Source organism: Rattus norvegicus, chromosome 13, assembly GCF_021556685.1.
Source record: "Rattus norvegicus strain SHRSP/BbbUtx chromosome 13, alternate assembly SHRSP_T2T, whole genome shotgun sequence".
Lineage (NCBI taxonomy): Eukaryota > Metazoa > Chordata > Mammalia > Rodentia > Muridae > Rattus > Rattus norvegicus.
In genome coordinates this window covers 88,718,930-88,741,161 of record NC_141546.1, presented here as the reverse complement: position 1 = coordinate 88,741,161, position 22,232 = coordinate 88,718,930, and the positions used below count along the sequence as shown (strand labels likewise).

General features: G+C 38.2%; 1 protein-coding gene across 1 annotated transcript; it reads right to left on the bottom strand.

Moving 5' to 3' along the window:
- Positions 1 to 4,001: 4,001 nt before the first annotated feature.
- Positions 4,002 to 4,952, bottom strand: Or6k14b (olfactory receptor family 6 subfamily K member 14B). The gene is given in 1 exon segment (NM_001000912.1): positions 4,002 to 4,952. A coding segment is annotated over 1 exon segment (951 nt).
- Between the last annotated feature and the right edge of the window lie 17,280 nt (positions 4,953 to 22,232).

Below are 22,232 nucleotides of genomic sequence, written 5' to 3'. Positions count from 1 at the left end.
CTACTCTGCATTTTATTTCTAGTCTTGCTCTCTACTCCTGCTCCGATGTCACAATAATGCTCTTTCTCTCAGTGCCTTTTGTCCCAACCCTATGCCTATACTTCTAAGTTCTTGATTCCATTTCTGTCTACAATAACTTCTCCTCAGCTCAGTTCCCTCTCACAGCTCAATGCTTCTCAGCTCAGTTCTGACTCTTCTGCTTGTCCTCAGCACCTAAAACATCTTTCAGAATACATGATCACAAGTTAAAACATTTATCACAAGTTCACACACAAAAAAAATCATAAATCGAAATGGAAATTTACAACAGTGACTGTTTACATGTATATCCATTAGGAGTAATTATCTGGCTAAACACCCATCACCTGCCACAGCTCCACGGGTTCCCTGAAGGTTTAAAACCATAACTAAGTTATTAGTGAGGTTTTGCAAAAATAAACCCTGCCAATATTTGATATTCTGTCCTAGCACCTATAATGAATTCTTAGTTGCTTTTTTTATGACCTTTGGTTAATTGTTTTATAACATCTTGGAATGTTCTCTGAGTAGGAGAAAGTCTGGTTACTATTTAAGAGCAATTAACTGGTGACACAAAGGGGAGTGGAAGAGTTCACATTGGAGTTTTGACTATCAGAAAACGACCTAGTAGCAGTCCCACTATAAAAGAGCTTAATAATCACTGATATAATTTTAGGAATTCTTATAGCATCATCATTAAGACTTAAGAATCATCTATTTGTCTATATAGCAGCACTACAAGATAGTACATCTTCGTAGATCTGCAGAGATTTGCTCCATAAAGGTAGGCTAAAACCTAGTTATTGTTACATATGTTTTTTCTTTTATTAGATATTTTCTTTATTTATAATTTCAAATGTTATTCTCTTTCCTGGTTTCCCCTCTGGAAACCCACCATGCCATCCGCTCACCCTCTGCCTCCATGAGGATGCTCACCCACTCACGCACTTCCTCCTATCTCCCAGCCCTGGCATTCCCGTACACTGGGGCATTGAGCCTTCACAAGACCAAGGGTATCTCCTCTCACTGATGCCTGACAAGGTCCTTCCTTTGTTACATATGCGGCTGGAGTCATGGGTCGCTCCATGTGTACTCTTTGATGGTTTAGTCACTGGGAGCTCTTGGGTGTCTGCTTGATTGATATTATTTTGTAAGGCAAAGGACACTGTCAACAGAACAAAATGGCAGCATACAGATTGGGAAAAGATCTTCACTAACTCCACATCCAATACAGGGCTAATATCCAAAATATACAAAGAACTCAAGAAACTAGACTCCAAAAAGCCAACTATCTGCCCACCAAAATGGGGTATAGTGATAAGCTGAGAATTTTCAACAGAACAATTTTGAATGGCCAAGAAGCCCTTAACAAAATGCTCAACCTCTTTAGTCATCAGGGAAATGCAAATCAAAATGACCCCGAGCTTATTTTTAACACCAATCACAGTAGCTAAGAAGAAAAGCTCCAGTGACAGCACATGCAAACAAGAATGTGGAGCATGGGGAACTTTCCTCCATTGTTGGTGCAATTACAAATGTGTACAACAACTCTGTAAATCAATCTGGTGATTTTTTTAGAAATTTCCATTCTTTTTTGTTTAACTTTTTTTCAGAATTGTATACATGAATATATTTATGATTTTTATTGTTTTACACACACACACATACATCCTACTAGTTTAATGTGGCTCTTGTGCATATGATTTTAGAGTTGACCTTTTGGGATTAAGTAACCTATCAAGGTTCTCACCCATGGAAAAAACTGATATATATACTCACTCTCTCTCTCTCTCTGGCAATTGGCAATTAATTAATTGGAGTTCTTTTTCATGGGGCAGGGACCTGTGAGATTTCTCATATCCATATTTTTATGTCTTATTTAAGCAACATTACTGATGAGACTTTATGGACGTAGCTTCACCATCATGTATAGAAAACACTCTTCTCACTGAAAGTGCCAATCCTCTGGTTCTTACAATTATTCTGCCTTCTCCTCCCTATAAGATCTTTCATCAGGTCCAAGAACAAGCTTCTTTGATGAAGAACACTAGCCAAACTTATCTGTGGCTATAAGGATTTTAATTTAAAACAAATTCAGTCTTTATATTGGTATAGCAATATGCTAGTTTGAAACTTTGTTTACAAAACCAAATCAAAACCAAATGGGGATAGTACTGATGTTTTTGTTGTCTAGTTCTCTGGTAACTTGCCAGTCATGTTTTTCTCCCCATAGGATGTTGGCAAAATCATTTTCTGGAGATTTACTGTATATTTTTCCATTTATTTATTTATTCATTTTACATCCCAATATCTGTCTGCCCTCTCCCCCCAATCATCCCCTTCCACATTTCTCCCAATTTCCCCCCTCCCCAAACTCCTGAAGCAGTTTTGTAGAAAGAAAGAAGAGAAATTTGAACCAAGTACCCAAGTGTATAAAATTTGGCATGGGACAGTACAAGATCTAGGGAAGAGAATGGAGGAGCAGACCATAACTAGAAAATAGCAAGAATAAATACAGTGACGTATTTGATGGCAAAGAATTGTAACAGAACATGACACAATGTTAACATTTTAATACTACCAGCAGTGTGCGTGCGTGCGTGTGTGTGTGTGTGTGTGTGTGTGTGTGTGTGTGTGTGTGTTGCATGTGTATGGATATTTGTGGAAGCCAGAGGCCAGGGGAGGGTGTTTCCTTAATGTTACTTTCTAGGGTTCTGTATTGGGTTCATTTTCTCTGCCAGTCAATAAATTAAAGGGAAGGAGAATGTTCACAACCCAACAGATAACAGCAGGGATATAGCACACATACAGTGTAAAAACAATGATAAAAAATACTTTTATTAAATGTGAATAAACACACACACACACACACACACACACACACACACTGTGCACAAAAATAAGTATTCCCCACAAAGAAGAATGGGAATTCTGGAAGCAAAGCCTTTCTCTTCTCTAGGAATGCTAGATTAACGTGTCTTTATGAGGGTGCCTTCTTCCTCCAGTTGATGCTTGGTCACTTTGAACAAAACTGGAAGACTGATAGCTCATAGTTTTGAGTAAGCATTTCCCTGCCATGTTTTCTGGCAGGAATGCTCTATTGGCAGCAGGAAGCCTCACTCTCAAGCAAACAGTCCTTTTTTTACAGGTCAGAAAGAAGCCAAACATTAGACATCTTTGTTACCTATCTGTGCCCCTTTCTCATTTGTCTGCTTATAAATAATCTGACTCCTAGTACTTCACGAGGATAAGCTGGCTTTACATGTCATTTTAACATGTCGGACATGGAAGCTGAGAGCCAAACTCAGGCCCTCTATAGAAGGGTCATGACCTCTTATCCACAGAGCCATTGACAGTCCCAGTGTTTTAAAATACAAACTATGCTGTTAAATGTTTTATGATAATGATCTTTAGTCTCAAGCAGTATACTAAATATTTAATCTTTAAGAGCTCTAGGATTGCTATGGGATCCGAAAACAGTATGAAGTCCCACAAGAGATGATAAAAGCAAACTCAAGCTGCTCAGTGTGCACCATAAATTCATGGCATTTTATCACAGTATGGCAAGTGTCTCCAGACAAACATCAAGGAAGGATGCTCCTTTCTCAAGCCCAAATCATCTTAGTTATGTGGATTTTGTTAACATTTTATAAATGACTGTACACATAGCAATCTCAAGGGCAGCCTTTAGATGTGCTGATTATAAATATTATTATTCCTTATATTATGAACCTTGATTGACTTTGGAAAGGGGGTATTGCACTGTTTGTGATTTTGAAATAAGAATATTCTATTGATAATCTGAGTACTACAAGGATGCATATGGCTTCCTCTCTCAAAACAAATAATGCTCGTGATGTTAAAAAAAACAAGAAGCAATAAAACAAAGCTCATACAAAAAATTATAGTAATCTTGGAAATGGATTATTTACATTTTAAACATTTTCAGAGGGTGAGATATCTATTAACATGCATGGGTAAACTCACATTAGTGACCAGAGATGGTGAACTTTTTGAGAACAGAGCATTTTCTTAATGGCGTCTTTCATATCTTTGTTTCTCAGGCTATAGATTATAGGATTGAAAAATGGGGCAAGGACAGCAAACATTAGTGCAATGATCTTTTCCAGCAATGGTTGGAAGGTCACAGAGAAGCGCAGGTACATGAGAGACACACTGCCAAAAAATAGCACAAAAATGGTGATGTGGGCTGTGCATGTGGAGAATGCCTTCTGACGGCTCTCACCAGATGGAATTTTCAGGACCACGGTGATGATTTTTAAATATGAAAGGGTGATGATAGAGACACAACTCAGGATGGAGATAGCATGGATGACATCTTCAACCAGAATCATAGATGTGTCTGTACATGCCAAGAGGAGCACAGGTTCTAAGTCACAGAAGAGTTGGTGAATCTGATTGGGGCCACAGAAGGGTAGAGTAGACATCCACACAATCTCTGGGAGGAGCATGAGGAAGCCAAGGGTGAAAGAGCCTGTGGAAAGCTGTGTGCATAGTTTTGGAGTTATAATGATTGCGTAGCGGAGAGGGTTACAGATGGCAACATACCTGTCAATGGCCATCATTGTGAGGACTAAGCCTTCTGTGACCCCAAAGGAATGGAAAAAATACATCTGCAGTAGGCAGCCAATGAGGGAGATGGTTTTCTCTCTGCTGACAAGGTTGTAGAGCATTTTGGGAATGGTCACTGTGGTGTAGCAAATCTCCAGGAAGGAAAAGATGCTGATGAAACTATACATGGGATTGTGCAGACGGACATCCAGCTGCACAGCCAAGAAGATCATAGAGTTCCCAATAACAATGAACAGGTAGACACAGAGCAGAAGGATGAAGAGCAGGAGGCCACCATCATCAAACTGAGGGAAATCGGAAAAATAAAATTCTGTCACCTTTGTCTGATTCTCCTTATCCATATTTTCAGAAGTTTATTGGCTTCTTCGAGGAATAAGTAAATTAGAACTCTAGTAAAGGGACAAAGAAAAAAATCAACCATCTAAGCAACCTCAATATTAAGCCAATTAAATCGCATATATGATGAGTTGTTTGGAAAATTATAATACAGATCTCTCAAATTTGCATCAGTTTTGGTATGAATATTTAGTGTTCTGCCTATCTGTGTTTTACAAGAAGTACTTGTCTATTTAGAAATATAAATTTATCACACCCGCGGATCCCGGCCCGCAGCAGCTCTCTGCTCCCAGACCCGGTGAGAGAGAGACCCAACCGCCTGGTCAGGTGGGCACTCCTGAGGCTGCAGAGCGGAAGAGACCACCAACACTGCTCACCCCTGCCCACATCCCTGGCCCAAGAGGAAAATGTATAAGGCCTCTGGGCTCCCGTGGGGGAGGGCCCAGGAGCGGCAGGACCCCTGCCACAGACACCGCCGGACCCTGAAGGAAACAGACCGGATAAACAGTTCTCTGCACCCAAATCCCGTGGGAGGGAGAGCTAAACCTTCAGAGAGGCAGACAGGCCTGGGAAACCAGAAGAGACTGCTCCCTGCACACACATCTCGGACTCCAGAGGAAAAAGCCAAAGACCATCTGGAACCCTGGTGCACTGAAGCTCCCGGAAGGGGCAGCACAGGTCTTCCTGGTTGCTGCCGCTGCAGAGAGCCCCTGGGCAGCACCCCACGAGCGAACCTGAGCCTCAGGACCACAGGTAAGACCAAATTTTCTGCTGCAAGAAAGCTGCCTGGTGAACTCAAGACACAGGCCCACAGGAACAGCTGAAGACCTGTAGAGAGGAAAAACTACACGCCCGAAAGCAGAACACTCTGTCCCCATAACTGACTGAAAGAGAGGAAAACAGGTCTACAGCACTCCTGACACACAGGCTTATAGGACAGTCTAGCCACTGTCAGAAATAGCAGAACAAAGTAACACTAGAGATAATCTGATGGCGAGAGGCAAGCGCAGGAACCCAAGCAACAGAAACCAAGACTACATGCCATCATCGGAGCCCAATTCTCCCACCAAAACAAACATGGAATATCCAAACACACCAGAAAAGCAAGATCTAGTTTCAAAATCATATTTGATCATGATGCTGGAGGACTTCAGGAAAGACCTGAACACACTTAGGGAAGCACAGGAAAACATTAATAAACAAGTAAAAGCCTACAGAGAGGAATCGCAAAAATCCCTGAAAGAATTCCAGGAAAACACAATCAAACAGTTGAAGGAATTAAAAATGGAAATAGAAGCAATCAAGAAAGAACACATGGAAACAACCCTGGATATAGAAAACCAAAAGAAGAGACAAGGAGCTGTAGATACAAGCTTCACCAACAGAATACAAGAGATGGAAGAGAGAATCTCAGGAGCAGAAGATTCCATAGAAATCATTGACTCAACTGTCAAAGATAATGTAAAGCGGAAAAAGCTACTGGTCCAAAACATACAGGAAATCCAGGACTCAATGAGAAGATCAAACCTAAGGATAATAGGTATAGAAGAGAGTGAAGACTCCCAGCTCAAAGGACCAGTAAATATCTTCAACAAAATCATAGAAGAAAACTTCCCTAACCTAAAAAAAGAGATACCCATAGACATACAGGAAGCCTACAGAACTCCAAATAGATTGGACCAGAAAAGAAACACCTCCCGTCACATAATTGTCAAAACACCAAACGCACAAAATAAAGAAAGAATATTAAAAGCAGTAAGGGAAAAAGGTCAAGTAACATATAAAGGGAGACCTATCAGAATCACACCAGACTTCTCGCCAGAAACTATGAAGGCCAGAAGATCCTGGACTGATGTTATACAGACCCTAAGAGAACACAAATGCCAGCCCAGATTACTGTATCCAGCAAAACTCTCAATTAACATTGATGGAGAAACCAAGATATTCCATGATAAAACCAAATTTACACAATATCTTTCTACAAATCCAGCACTACAAAGGATAATAAATGGTAAAGCCCAACATAAGGAGGCAAGCTATACCCTAGAAGAAGCAAGAAACTAATCGTCTTGGCAACAAAACAAAGAGAATGAAAGCACACAAACATAACCTCACATCAAATATGAATATAACGGGAAGCAATAATCACTATTCCTTAATATCTCTCAATATCAATGGCCTCAACTCCCCAATAAAAAGACATAGATTAACAAACTGGATACGCAACGAGGACCCTGCATTCTGCTGCCTACAGGAAACACACCTCAGAGACAAAGACAGACACTACCTCAGAGTGAAAGGCTGGAAAACAACTTTCCAAGCAAATGGTCAGAAGAAGCAAGCTGGAGTAGCCATTCTAATATCAAATAAAATCAATTTCCAACTAAAAGTCATCAAAAAAGATAAGGAAGGACACTTCATATTCATCAAAGGAAAAATCAACCAAGATGAACTCTCAATCCTAAATATCTATGCCCCAAATACAAGGGCACCTACATATGTAAAAGAAACCTTACTAAAGCTCAAAACACACATTGCACCTCACACAATAATAGTGGGAGATTTCAACACCCCACTCTCATCAATGGACAGATCATGGAAACAGAAATTAAACAGTGATGTAGACAGACTAAGAGAAGTCATGAGCCAAATGGACTTAACGGATATTTATAGAACATTCTATCCTAAAGCAAAAGGATATACCTTCTTCTCAGCTCCTCATGGTACTTTCTCCAAAATTGACCATATAATTGGTCAAAAAACGGGCCTCAACAGGTACAGAAAGATAGAAATAATCCCATGCGTGCTATCGGACCACCACGGCCTAAAACTGGTCTTCAATAACAATAAGGGAAGAATGCCCACATATACGTGGAAATTGAACAATGCTCTACTCAATGATAACCTGGTCAAGGAAGAAATAAAGAAAGAAATTAAAAACTTTTTAGAATTTAATGAAAATGAAGATACAACATACTCAAACTTATGGGACACAATGAAAGCTGTGCTAAGAGGAAAACTCATAGCGCTGAGTGCCTGCAGAAAGAAACAGGAAAGAGCATATGTCAGCAGCTTGACAGCACACCTAAAAGCTCTAGAACAAAAAGAAGCAAATACACCCAGGAGGAGTAGAAGGCAGGAAATAATCAAACTCAGAGCTGAAATCAACCAAGTAGAAACAAAAAGGACCATAGAAAGAATCAACAGAACCAAAAGTTGGTTCTTTGAGAAAATCAACAAGATAGATAAACCCTTAGCCAGACTAACGAGAGGACACAGAGAGTGTGTCCAAATTAACAAAATCAGAAATGAAAAGGGAGACATAACTACAGATTCGGAGGAAATTCAAAAAATCATCAGATCTTACTATAAAAACCTATATTCAACAAAATTTGAAAATCTTCAGGAAATGGACAATTTCCTAGACAGATACCAGGTATCGAAGTTAAATCAGGAACAGATAAACCAGTTAAACAACCCCATAACTCCTAAGGAAATAGAAGCAGTCATTAAAGGTCTCCCAACCAAAAAGAGCCCAGGTCCAGACGGGTTTAGTGCAGAATTCTATCAAACCTTCATAGAAGACCTCATACCAATATTATCCAAACTATTCCACAAAATTGAAACAGATGGAGCCCTACCGAATTCCTTCTATGAAGCCACAATTACTCTTATACCTAAACCACACAAAGACACAACAAAGAAAGAGAACTTCAGACCAATTTCCCTTATGAATATCGACGCAAAAATACTGAATAAAATTCTGGCAAACCGAATTCAAGAGCACATCAAAACAATCATCCACCATGATCAAGTAGGCTTCATCCCAGGCATGCAGGGATGGTTTAATATACGGAAAACCATCAACGTGATCCATTATATAAACAAACTGAAAGAACAGAACCACATGATCATTTCATTAGATGCTGAGAAAGCATTTGACAAAATTCAACACCCCTTCATGATAAAAGTCCTGGAAAGAATAGGAATTCAAGGCCCATACCTAAACATAGTAAAAGCCATATACAGCAAACCAGTTGCTAACATTAAACTAAATGGAGAGAAACTTGAAGCAATCCCACTAAAATCAGGGACTAGACAAGGCTGCCCACTCTCTCCCTACTTATTCAATATAGTTCTTGAAGTTCTAGCCAGAGCAATCAGACAACAAAAGGAGATCAAAGGGATACAGATCGGAAAAGAAGAGGTCAAAATATCACTATTTGCAGATGACATGATAGTATATTTAAGTGATCCCAAAAGTTCCACCAGAGAACTACTAAAGCTGATAAACAACTTCAGCAAAGTGGCTGGGTATAAAATTAACTCAAATAAATCAGTTGCCTTCCTCTATACAAAAGAGAAACAAGCCGAGAAAGAAATTAGGGAAACGACACCCTTCATAATAGACCCAAATAATATAAAGTACCTCGGTGTGACTTTAACCAAGCAAGTAAAAGATCTGTACAATAAGAACTTCAAGACACTGAGGAAAGAAATTGAAGAAGACCTCAGAAGATGGAAAGATCTCCCATGCTCATGGATTGGCAGGATTAATATAGTAAAAATGGCCATTTTACCAAAAGCAATCTACAGATTCAATGCAATCCCCATCAAAATACCAATCCAATTCTTCAAAGAGTTAGACAGAACAATTTGCAAATTCATCTGGAATAACAAAAAACCCAGGATAGCTAAAGCTATCCTCAACAATAAAAGGACTTCAGGGGGAATCACTATCCCTGAACTCAAGCAGTATTACAGAGCAATAGTGATAAAAACTGCATGGTATTGGTACAGAGACAGACACATAGACCAATGGAATAGAATTGAAGACCCAGAAATGAACCCACACACCTATGGTCACTTGATTTTTGACAAAGGAGCCAAAACCATCCAATGGAAAAAAGATAGTATTTTCAGCAAATGGTGCTGGTTCAACTGGAGGGCAACATGTAGAAGAATGCAGATCGATCCATCCTTATCACCCTGTACAAAGCTTAAGTCCAAGTGGATCAAGGACCTCCACATCAAACCAGACACACTCAAACTAATAGAAGAAAAACTAGGGAAGCATCTGGAACACATGGGCACTGGAAAAAATTTCCTGAACAAAACACCAATGGCTTATGCTCTAAGATCAAGAATCGACAAATGGGATCTCATAAAACTGCAAAGCTTCTGTAAGGCAAAGGACACTGTGGTTAGGACAAAACGGCAACCAACAGATTGGGAAAAGATCTTTACCAATCCTACAACAGATAGAGGCCTTATATCCAAAATATACAAAGAACTCAAGAAGTTAGACCGCAGGGAAACAAATAACCCTATTAAAAAATGGGGTTCAGAGCTAAACAAAGAATTCACAGCTGAGGAATGCCGAATGGCTGAGAAACACCTAAAGAAATGTTCAACATCTTTAGTCATAAGGGAAATGCAAATCAAAACAACCCTGAGATTTCACCTCACACCAGTGCGATTGGCTAAGATCAAAAACTCAGGTGACAGCAGATGCTGGCGAGGATGTGGAGAAAGAGGAACACTCCTCCATTGTTGGTGGGATTGCAGACTGGTAAAACCATTCTGGAAATCAGTCTGGAGGTTCCTCAGAAAATTGGACATTGAACTGCCTGATGATCCAGCTATACCTCTCTTGGGCATATACCCAAAAGATGCCTCAACATATAAAAGAGACACGTGCTCCACTATGTTCATCGCAGCCTTATTTATAATAGCCAGAAGCTGGAAAGAACCCAGATGCCCTTCAACAGAGGAATGGATACAGAAAATGTGGTACATCTACACAATGGAATATTACTCAGCTATCAAAAACAACGAGTTTATGAAATTCGTAGGCAAATGGTTGGAACTGGAAAATATCATCCTGAGTGAGCTAACCCAATCACAGAAAGACATACATGGTATGCACTCATTGATAAGTGGCTATTAGCCCAAATGCTTGAATTACCCTAGATCCCTAGAACAAACGAAACTCAAGATGGATGATCAAAATGTGAATGCTTCACTCCTTCTTTAAATGAGGAAAAAGAATACCCTTGGCAGGGAAGGGAGAGGCAAAGATTAAAACAGAGACTGAAGGAACACCCATTCAGAGCCTGCCCCACATGTGGCCCATACATATACAACCACCCAATTAGACAAGATGGATGAAGCAAAGAAGTGCAGACCGACAGGAGCCGGATGTAGATCGCTCCTGAGAGACACAGCCAGAATACAGCAAATATAGAGGCGAATGCCAGCAGCAAACCACTGAACTGAGAATAGGTCCCCTATTGAAGGAATCAGAGAAAGAACTGGAAGAGCTTGAAGGGGCTCGAGACCCCAAAAGTACAACAATGCCAAGCAACCAGAGCTTCCAGGGACTAAGCCACTACCTAAAGACTATACATGGACTGACCCTGGACTCTGACCCCATAGGTAGCAATGAATATCCTAGTAAGAGCACCAGTGGAAGGGGAAGCCCTGGGTCCTGCTAAGACTGAACCCACAGTGAACTAGTCTATGGGGGGAGGGCGGCAATGGGGGGAGGGTTGGGAGGGGAACACCCATAAGGAAGGGGAGGGGGGAGGGGGATGTTTGCCCGGAAACCGGGAAAGGGAATAACACTCGAAATGTATATAAGAAATACTCAAGTTAATAAAAAAAAAAAAAACAAAAAAAAAAAGAAATATAAATTTATATATACTATTTAATTATATTTGGCAACTTCTATTATAAGGGAATAGTTTATAACTGCCTTTCACTATATAATATAAGGAAAGTTATTTTACATAAAATGATTTACAGAAACTATCATTGTGATATTAATTTTCCTAGTAATATTGTAACTTTTAAATACACCCTTTGGGAAGGAACATTGAGGACTAAAAAGGAATGTTAATAAAATAAATGATTGTGGGAGGGTCAACAGAAGAGAATTGTAAAGTGAATATTTTAAAGACTGTAGGGCAGGTGTTTTTTCCTAATTCCGTATTTTTGTTACATTCTCATTAAAAACAAAAAGTGAAATATACTGGGTGTAACTTGCTTGAAATGCCACAGTGTATAGCCATTTCTGTGTATAAAGTAGTCTAGTCTGTACTCCAAATGAGAGTTTTTAATAGCTTCAAAAATATGACTCAGATGATGGGTGGGATAGTAATATCTCAAAGGCTTTAATCAATAATTCATATCCAGAGACAGGCCTAGCCATGTATTCAGATATTCTCACCTGTGTCCTTATGATATAGGGACCATTGATCAGCATGCCACAGAATTTATCATATTTAACACTATGGACATTTTTGATCACAGAATTATTTACGGGGGATTATGCTTGCCTTCCTAAGTGTTTAACAACATACGGTATGCCAATAGCCCAACCCATTCCTAGTTTTGACAAGCAAAACTGCTGTGCTTGCAGGGAAGTGAGCATAAATGTTTGCTGTCAAGACTCTTCCCTATATGGAAAATAAATTTTGATGCTACACCAGTTGATCAAGATGTGAAAACTGAATAGGAATACACTTGGCCCTTTGCTTAAAGGGTACAAGAATATGAGGAGACAAAATACCTCCCTAAGTGTACATCCATCAGGCCCATGACTCGTTCAGTTCTGTGTTCTTTTCTGAGGCAGGTGATCCATCACCGACTTTCAACAAAAAGTTACCTGTTTTATCTGTGAAAGTTTTGTGCATATAATCTTTCTGAAAATTCCACTCAATCTACTAATCTAAAGCTAGAGAATACAGCGAACCTTCTAACGACAGGTTTGGTGGTATTTTTATGACTGCTTACTAAAATATTTTTGCATGATGGAAGGGTAAGCTGTGTCTTGTCAAATTCAACTCCTTGATGGTGAGAGATCTGAAGCCTGGAAAAAGCAAAAGCTATTGATAGCTACTGAAAAGAATCAGTCTTCTGGGAACTGATTTTAACATAATATACACACTCTTGTAACCACGGAACACGTATCACACACAAAGAAAAGTTATCCTAGTAAGCACAAAAGCAAGGCTTGTGAATGCTTTCTAGGGATTCTGTAAAACATTAGATGAATAACTAAAATAAGAAATACAAAGAACACAATCCCCTTTGGTGTTTCTTCATGAAAACTTTTTACTAAAAATTGATTCTTACAGATAAAATAATCTAGGTTATAATTATCTCTTGCTTTACACTGTTATCTGAATCTATTGATTTCAAATATGTCTTGGTCCAATTCAATCCCTCAGATACTGAGGTGATTATATTTTTTAAAGATTAATTTATTTATTATATATAAGTACACTGTCGCTGTCTTCAGACACACCAGAAAAAGGCATCAGATCCCATTACAGATGGTTGTGAGCCACCATGTATTTGCTGGGATTTGAACTCAGGACCCCTCAGAATAGCAGTCAGTGCTCTTAACCACTGAACCATCTCTCCAGCTGGATTATTATTTTTTACATGCAAACATGTGGGTATGTTAAACACAAACAAAGAAAGAAACAAAGAAACAAAAATTACTGCAAGGGTGAGGAATGATTGAAAGGCTCCAAAGCTTACCTCTTGGCTTAAAGAAATAGTGTGAATTTCAATATCTGCATCTTTTACATTTAGCATCTGGTATTTTTTCTGTTTGGTATGACATAGCACATGTATAACTGTGCAATGAGTCAAATAGTCAGTGGTACACCTCACAAATCACAAGATCGAAGCGTGGCAGAAGGAAAAAGGGGGAAATTATAACAAAAAGATTCTTCTATTTCCTGGGGAGGGGGGCAGTCAGAATCTTAAGTAGCAAGTTATAATTATTGTTTGAAAATTTTGTTAAGTAGTAAGTCATAATTATTGTTTGAGAATTTTGTAATTCATAGTTATCTTTTCTGACTCTAATGTATAATTGAACTCAGTATTCAATATCAATGAGAAATGCTATAAATTCAGTGTCACAGATGCAATTTAATCGGTTGATTCACATAGAGTAGGTTGATTTCACGGATGAAATGTAAGAGATCAATTCTTCTCGTATTTGTTGGGATTCTCTGCAGTCAAAGAACAGACTGACCTGCCTAAAGCTCCAGCCTTGAGCTACAGTCTTCCCACGTCAGTTACAGTCCTCCCACCTCAGCTCAGTCCTCCTACCTCAATTAAAGTCCTCCCACCTCCTGTGTTTGCATCTCCTTGACAATTACTCTGCAGGTCTTTCCATCTTATATCCACCTCTTCCTGAATCCCCTTTCCAAAATATCTTCATTTCTTTGCAGACGAACACATAGGAAAGTTATAACCGCAACACTGGATTTCTTGGGGATAAACATTAGATAAAGGCTTTATTTTGACACACTCTTTTCAGTGCCTAGGGAAAAGCAACTCATACCCCAAGTGCCTAATTAGGGAACTGTTGTTTCCACACTTCTGTTTCACAAAGACTCCATACCTATGGGAAGCTAGGGTTTTAAGTCATGCTAGATAGCAGAAGAAAGTTGACACTTGTTTATCTTTCCTGGAATTGTTTGGAAGAATTGTTTCTGACAAACAATGTCAAAAGTCTGAGTCAGAGGATGAACTAGGAACAAAAGGGTTGATGCTCACAATGTATCTTTCAAAGTGTAAGTTCTCTTCAGCATTAGTCATTGTAACAGCTATGAGAAGAACATGATTCTGGAGTACTTGAATATATTCAACTTCAGTAGAACTGCACCAGAAAGATCCAGAAGATCACAGGACCATTAACAGTAGTGGCAAAGGTGAGGATCTCCCTGAGATTTACCATATTCTAGTGACCCCAAAAATCTCTCCATGGTTTGGAAAAGTCCAAATAATATAATGGGTAGGATATATAAGTAGAGGAATATATTTATATACCTTTACTCTTTTTTTAAAAAACTGAAATTGGACCTTATATTTACTTAGAGGAGGATAATGCCAGAAGAAAACTAAATGAATAGCACATTAAATTTTCTTCTCCTATAAAAATATATATGCAATGAGAATAAAACCTCACATGTAATGATAGCAGTGGGTGTAGACATGGGATAACATTTGAGTATTGTGCACAAAGTGTGCTTGTGTGTTTGCTTGTGTGTGTGTGTGTGTGTGTGTATGAGAGAGAGAGAGAGAGAGAGAGAGAGAGAGAGAGAGATGCCTGTGAAAACATCTTGCACTTTTATTCAAAAATTAGTTCTTCATACAAATTACTAAGCACGGAAAAAACATTCACAGCTTCCACTCTTACACTAGAAAAGTGAATTATTTTAATCGCTACTTAAATCTGCCTCCTGCCTTCAGAGAGATATGCATATTTATATATTTTATATATACTTATACAGCATATACATATTTTCAATTTGCTTTTAATTTTTTCTAAACAGTTTATTGATTTTTGGGGGGATTTCACACAATGCACCCTGATCATACTCACTTCCCACTACTAAAATCAGGAGCAAGACCAGGTTGTCCAGTATATCTGTGCCTATCCAGTACAGTACTTGTAGTCTTGGCTTGAATAATAAGACAATTGATGGAGATCAAGGGGATACAAATTGGAAAGGAAGAAATCAAAGTGTCTTTATTTGCACATAATATGATGTACAACAGTGACCTCAAATATCCCACTGAGAAACTCCTACCACCAATAAACACTTAATGCTAAGTAGCAGGGTACAAAATTAACGCACAGAAATTAGTGGCCCTCCTACTACAAACTAACAAACTAGAAATACACTGAAAAATAAATCAGAAAAAACTTTAACAATAGCCTCAAATACTATAAAATATCTTCGGAGTAATTATATACAAGCAAGTGAAATACCTGTATGCTAAAAACTTAAAGTCTTCAGAGATAAAAACTGAAGAAGACAGCATAGGCTAAAAAGATATGCAATGCTCATTGATTGGTAGGATTAGTATAGTAAAACTGGCCATTCTCCCAAAAGCAATCCATGTATTCAATGTAGTCTTGATTAAAATTTGAATGTAATTCTTCACAGATTTTGACAGTTCTGAACTTCATATGTAAACACAGGAACCCCAGGATAGCTGAAGCAATCTTTAACAATTGAACTGCTAAACGACCTGCCATTTACAAGTTCAAGTTGTACTCCAAAGCTCTAGTAAGAAAAGCAGCATGGTAATGGTTGGCATAAATACAGACTTGCAGATCAATGGACTGGAATTAAAGATCCAGACATAAGTCCATGCACCTATGGGCACCTCATTTCTTTCTTCTTTCTTTTCTTTTTTGCAATGTAACTAGAAATGTACAATGGGAAAAAACTGGATCTTCAACATATAATGCTGCTCAAAATGGATGGCTGCATGTAGAACAATCCAAAGAGATTCATACTTATCACCCCGTACAAAACTCAACTGTACATGGATCAAAGACCCCAACATAAAACCAGGTTTACTGAACTTGATAGACAAAAGTGGGGGATAGTCTTGAACTCGTTGGAGCGGCAGATCAGCAGATGTTTTGTTTAGAACACTGTGAGTGTAGGCGTTAAAATGAACAAATAATAAATGGGACATCGTGAAAATGAAAAACTCCTGTAAGGCAAAGAACAGCATCATGCAGACAAAGCAGCAGCCTACAAAAAAATGGGGAAAAAACTTTTACCAACTCCACATCTGAGAGAATTTTAATATCAAAAATACACAAAGAGCTAAAAAGCCAGAAAACCAAGAAAGCAACCCAATTAAAAAGTGAGTACATATCTAAACAGGGAATTCTTGAAAGTGGAATCTCAAATGACCAAAAAGCGCATAAAGAAATGTTCAACTTCTGTAGGCATCAGGGAAATGCAAATCAAAACTGCATTGAGATTCCACCTTAACACCTGTCAAAATGGCTAAGAGCAGCAGCACAAGCGACAGCTCATGCTGGCAAGGGTGTGAAATAATGGGACAACTATTCATTGCTAGTGGAAGTGCAAACTTGCAGAGCTACTGTGGAAATAAATGTGATAGTTCCTTAGAAAGATGGGGATCAATCTACCATAAGATCTAGCTATACCACTCTTGGGCACATACCAAAAGGACATCATCCTACCATAGAGACACTTGTTCAACCATGTTCATTGCTGTTGTATTCACAATAGTGAGAAATTAAAAACCACCTAGATGTACCTCAACCGAGGAATGAATAAAGAAAATGAAGTATGTTTACACAATGGAGTACTACTAGGCTGTTTAAAAAGATAACATTGTGAAATTTTCAGGTAAATGGATGGCACTAGACAAAAGTCCTTAGCAAGGAAAGTTAGACTCAGAAAGACAAATATGGTATGTTTTTGCTCATATGTGGATATTAGCCGCTAAGTAAATAAATGGCAAGTTACAATACCTAGGCTTAGGGAGATTAGGAAAAGAGAAACTGACAGGAGTTGGAGGACATGGATCTCCCTCAGAGGGAAAAATAGAATAAATTTTATGGATGGACTGGAGGCATTGGGAACTTAAATGGAAGAATCAGGTGGGAAGGGAAAAGACACAGACAGACAGCTAGAATTGATGGGTATATGATGGGCGATGTGGAAATAGTGCAGTGGATACTTTAAAATATATGAAGGCAATAGCAATAAAGTCTCCAAATAATGGAAAAAACAGAATCCCAATTGGCCATCTCTAGACACTAAACAAAGCTTCCAGTACTAGGCATGGATTACAAACAATTAAATCGTGGCTTCAATTGGATCTATCAGATCTTCTGTGATTTCAGCCCTGTGCTCAGTTTTTACTGTACAGATACATCTTTCATGACCATTGTAAAGCCTCCTTCCTTGTAATTGCCCTGACTTATATTCAGATCATTGTGGTGATTGTGGGGATGCACACATCCCACATAAGATCGATCACATGCATGTTATCTACCTTGTTGTGTTTTTCTTCTTCCTTTCTTTCTCTTTCTTTCTTTCTCTTTCTTTCTTCCTTCCTTCCTTCCTTCCTTTCTTTTCATTCCTTTCCTCTCCTTCCTTTCTTCTCTTCCTTCTTCCCTCTTTCTATTTTCTTTCTTTCTCTCTTTCTTTTCAGTGTAGCTGTAAAGAATTTGAAAGGTAAATAAAATATCCAATAAAAAATGAGAGAAAAAGCTATGAGAATTTTAGGGTGCAATGACAGACAAGGCATTCATACAGTTCAGAAGAATGATAGCATCCGTGACTTACTTTACTATCATTCTATGTGATAGTAACCCTAAGTCACTTAGTTTCTTTGACTGTCCCCATGTATTATTGGTGGTGAATGAACTCTCCTTCTGTGTTCATTTGGAAATAAAATCTAGTGCAAAGGACATGTGTATTAACCTATCCCTGGGACAATTTACACAAAGATATCAGTAATTATTAACAACAAAAACAACAAAAATAGGCAATAACAGCAGCAGCAGTACTACTATTACTAGTAGCACACACACACACACACACACACACACACACACACACACACACACAAGCCTTATGTAAGTAACCACAAAGAATCAGAGGTAAATAAGTCTTCCTCATTTAAAAGAAAAGAAAGATGAAATGATAAGAATAGATGTTATGTCAGGTGCCTAGCAAAAGCAGATTGCCTTACTTGGTTGGAAGTTGAGGTTGAGGATTAGGGAAGTACTTTCAAAAGGACCCAGTAACTCTTGCTGTGATGGGTTTCATCCACATCTGCACATGGATACCTCACTCTAGCTAGAGTAGAATGGGACTTGCTTTTCATCTGTTAGGTTTTATTTGTTCTTCCCTGTGTGTTAAATTCTGTTTCTCCTTAACCATAAAATCAGGCTCAGTGTTCTTCCTAAATTTCCCTTAAACCACTGGCTTCTATACCAACACAAGTTTCAATAGTGTGGCCCACATTTGCCACTGTTAATCTGCCTACTTTAGTAGTCATCATATGCTTTTATAATTTGTTTTATAGCACAGACTTACCATGTAGCATACAATTTCTCTTATTTTTCGCATTTTCTTACTATTACCCAGAGCAATAATGTCCCTGTAGTTAGGACTATTAAGCTTATGTTATTAATTATGTTAAATATTCAAACCAACCATATTATTTCTCTGCTGGCATTTTGGATAAGGCAGATTTTTGTTGTATGAAACTACTTTTCTTGCTGCTCGAGACTCACAGTGCACTAACTTTTAGCATCCTTTCCTCAATACTGAGAGAGCCATCTAGGATACCTCATAGGAAATGTTCTTCCCCAGTAGAAACTCAGTTCCTTCCATGATACTTAATACATCTTGCTGTTATTTTATTTCTTATGTGCCTTATTTGTACTTTTGGAACACAAAATTAAACTTTGAGAACACATACATGCATACATGCGCACACGCGCGCACACGCGCGCGCAAACACACACACACACACACACACACACACACACACAAGAATTAGAGAATCTCGTCTACTTCTGGAACTAAATAACTTATGTTACCTTTGTCATCCTGGCTCCATTTCTCAATCTCATCACCTGTGGTTTGAGAAAGAAGAAAATGGAATACACTGTAAAGTGACTTTTCCCTTAGTAGAGTAAGTAGGACTGGAAAGGAATGGGAAGTAGATCTGAAGCTTGGAGAATAAAACCCATACTGAAGTGCAGAATTTTACGAGTGCTGTTTTGTGCCCCAATCATGCTCTTTTTCTGTTCTCAAAGATGCCTGTTCTGGTGTTAACAGGAATGATGAACTGTGCCTCTATATCATTGGTGCACTTGTTTACATAAACATATACCAGGCTCATGACTGCTACCTGTGTATTCTCCTACTTCCAACACTCATTCAGACTCCTCTCATGTTAACATTATGTTCCTGTCTTTCTCTTCTCTGCACCATGGCATAAGACACGCACTGCACAAAATAGTTCTGAAAACTATTATCGTTCAGCCAAATATGCTACTTTTCCCAGGGTTTAGCCCACTGAATCTGTCTGACTTCCCCTTGTATCCCTTCTTTCCAAACTGTCATATCTAGCTTGGGTTCCACATCTAGTGCCTCAGTCTAGATTTCTGATCCCTGCCTAAATTTTCACCAACAACTAGGTCTCTGGTAGAACCCAATCTATACCCAAACCTGCAGGCATCTCTCATGTCAAATCTAAGCCTTCTTATTCAGGCAATTATTACTATTACTATTACTATTACTATTACTATTACTATTACTATTACTATTACTATATTCTAGCCTTGGATCAAGAAACACAAAAACTTCCTTTATACAAGCCAACTGCCCTCTGTCATTCCACCCAGGCGCTTTCAAATCTTACTCACCTCCACATCCACTTTTCTTTGTGAAACTGTTCTGATCGTGTGAGAATTAGAACTAACCAAAGAGTCTACAAGTCTACAGACCCCCATCCCATCATGAAAATACCATTATGAAATATCAAGCAAGTATCTCTCCAAACATGACCAGTCTCATAGACATATTTGAAATTGAGAACTACCTAGATGAATCTGGGATGCAGAATTTAAAAGAACAATACGGAACTTCATCAAATATTTTGAGGAGTTTCAAGAAGATACAAAGAAACAGCTCAATGTAATTAAGTGAGCTTCTCCTGCCTGGAGTTGAAATTTTTACTGGGTAGTCTTTGGTTTGCAGATGGAGCATTGCCATGTGCGTATTTAATTCACAGATTTATATTGTTACAGATTTATTGGGTAAAGTTTACATATATAAAACTAACATTATTTAGACAGAGCAGATTATAGTTAGAAATATATATATATATATATATATATGTAACAATACTCAGTTAAAAAAATAAGCCATGCATTTTTTTAAGAAAAGAGCAAGGAAAGGTTTATGGAAGGAATTGGAGAGAGAAAGGGGAAAGAAGAAATGATGTAATTACATTGTAATCTCATATATATATATATATATATATATATATATATATATATATATCCTGTTATTGTTAATGCTTTTCTATTGCTTCACCAGCAATAAATTCCCTTGTCATCCATCATTCCTCAAATACTGTTTCTTGACACAAAAGGAAAAGGTTTCTCCTTGTGCAACTTATTTAATCTGCAAAACTCAGTTCAGCAACCACAGACTGGCCACTGTATGGTGTGAAATAGAATTTCAGCCTTAAAGGGGTTTCATAGAGATTTCTAACCTAGGTAATCCACCACATTTTACGTTACCATTCCCAATATTTTCTTTATATTGACTCTTTTTTTGTAAATAAAAGCACCCTGAAGTGAATTTGCCAGAATCGTCATTATTTCGACCCTGAAACTAAATCAAATCTAGAACTAAAGCCCAAATCAGTTTAATGACTTGATTAAGGTTATGTAAGTATCTATAACACTTTTTAAATTTTCTAATTTTTGTTATTCACTTCCTCTGTATGTGTATGTTTGTGTGTGGCCATTGCACATGATACCAGGTATATGGAGAAATCAGTGAATGACTCTGAGGGGTTACTTCTGTCCTGTCATCTTGTGGCATCTGGAGATTGAATTCAGGTCCTCAGGCAGACAGACATGTGCTGAACTATCTCATAGAACATAGTAATGCACTCCTGGGGTCTCTACTATAATTTCTGTCTCCAAAAAATAGGTCACTTTACTTAATATACTTGGAAAAAAATGGAAATTTGTTTCTTTGAATATTTTAAAGAAACTTAGTAGTACTTAATGTGTCTTTGAGTAACTAGGTTTTTCTTCTCTGTGTTTCCTAATCTTTCAGTGACTGTGAATCATGAGAAGTCCATTGAATAAAGAGATTTTATGACCAGGAGTTATAGATTTCTCATTGGCAAAGTAGCATAGACCCAGGGTGTGAGCCTATATTTTTATTCTAGTAAATAAACATAGCATTAAAATATGCCTAATAACTAGTCACTATGCTCTTAAATCAATGTATCATTTAACCATCATTGGAGATGTTTCTTCTTGTAGTAGATGGTAATTAAAATAGAGACTCACAATTGATCAACGTGTAGAGGATAAGAATTTGGAGTGTGCTGCTCCCAATAAAGGAGGTTCTATAACACCCATTCTGCTCAAAGATCAAGAATCTATGCAGAAGTGAAGGCAGAAATATAAGAGCTAGAGGTGATGGATAAATTCAAGGAAACAGTGCTTTCCAGACTCAAAAGGAGACTCGGGAACTCGCAATGACTGTGACAGCATGGCCAAGATCTCAGCAAGCTTCAACCAGATAAAATATCAGCATGATGGAGGACTGGTATGCACAAAGTCTTACCAACAGCTGACAAACTATTGCATTTGATAGATTCTGGGACAAACTCAGTTTTCCTTAATAATATGAGCCTTGGTTTATAAAGCACACTCA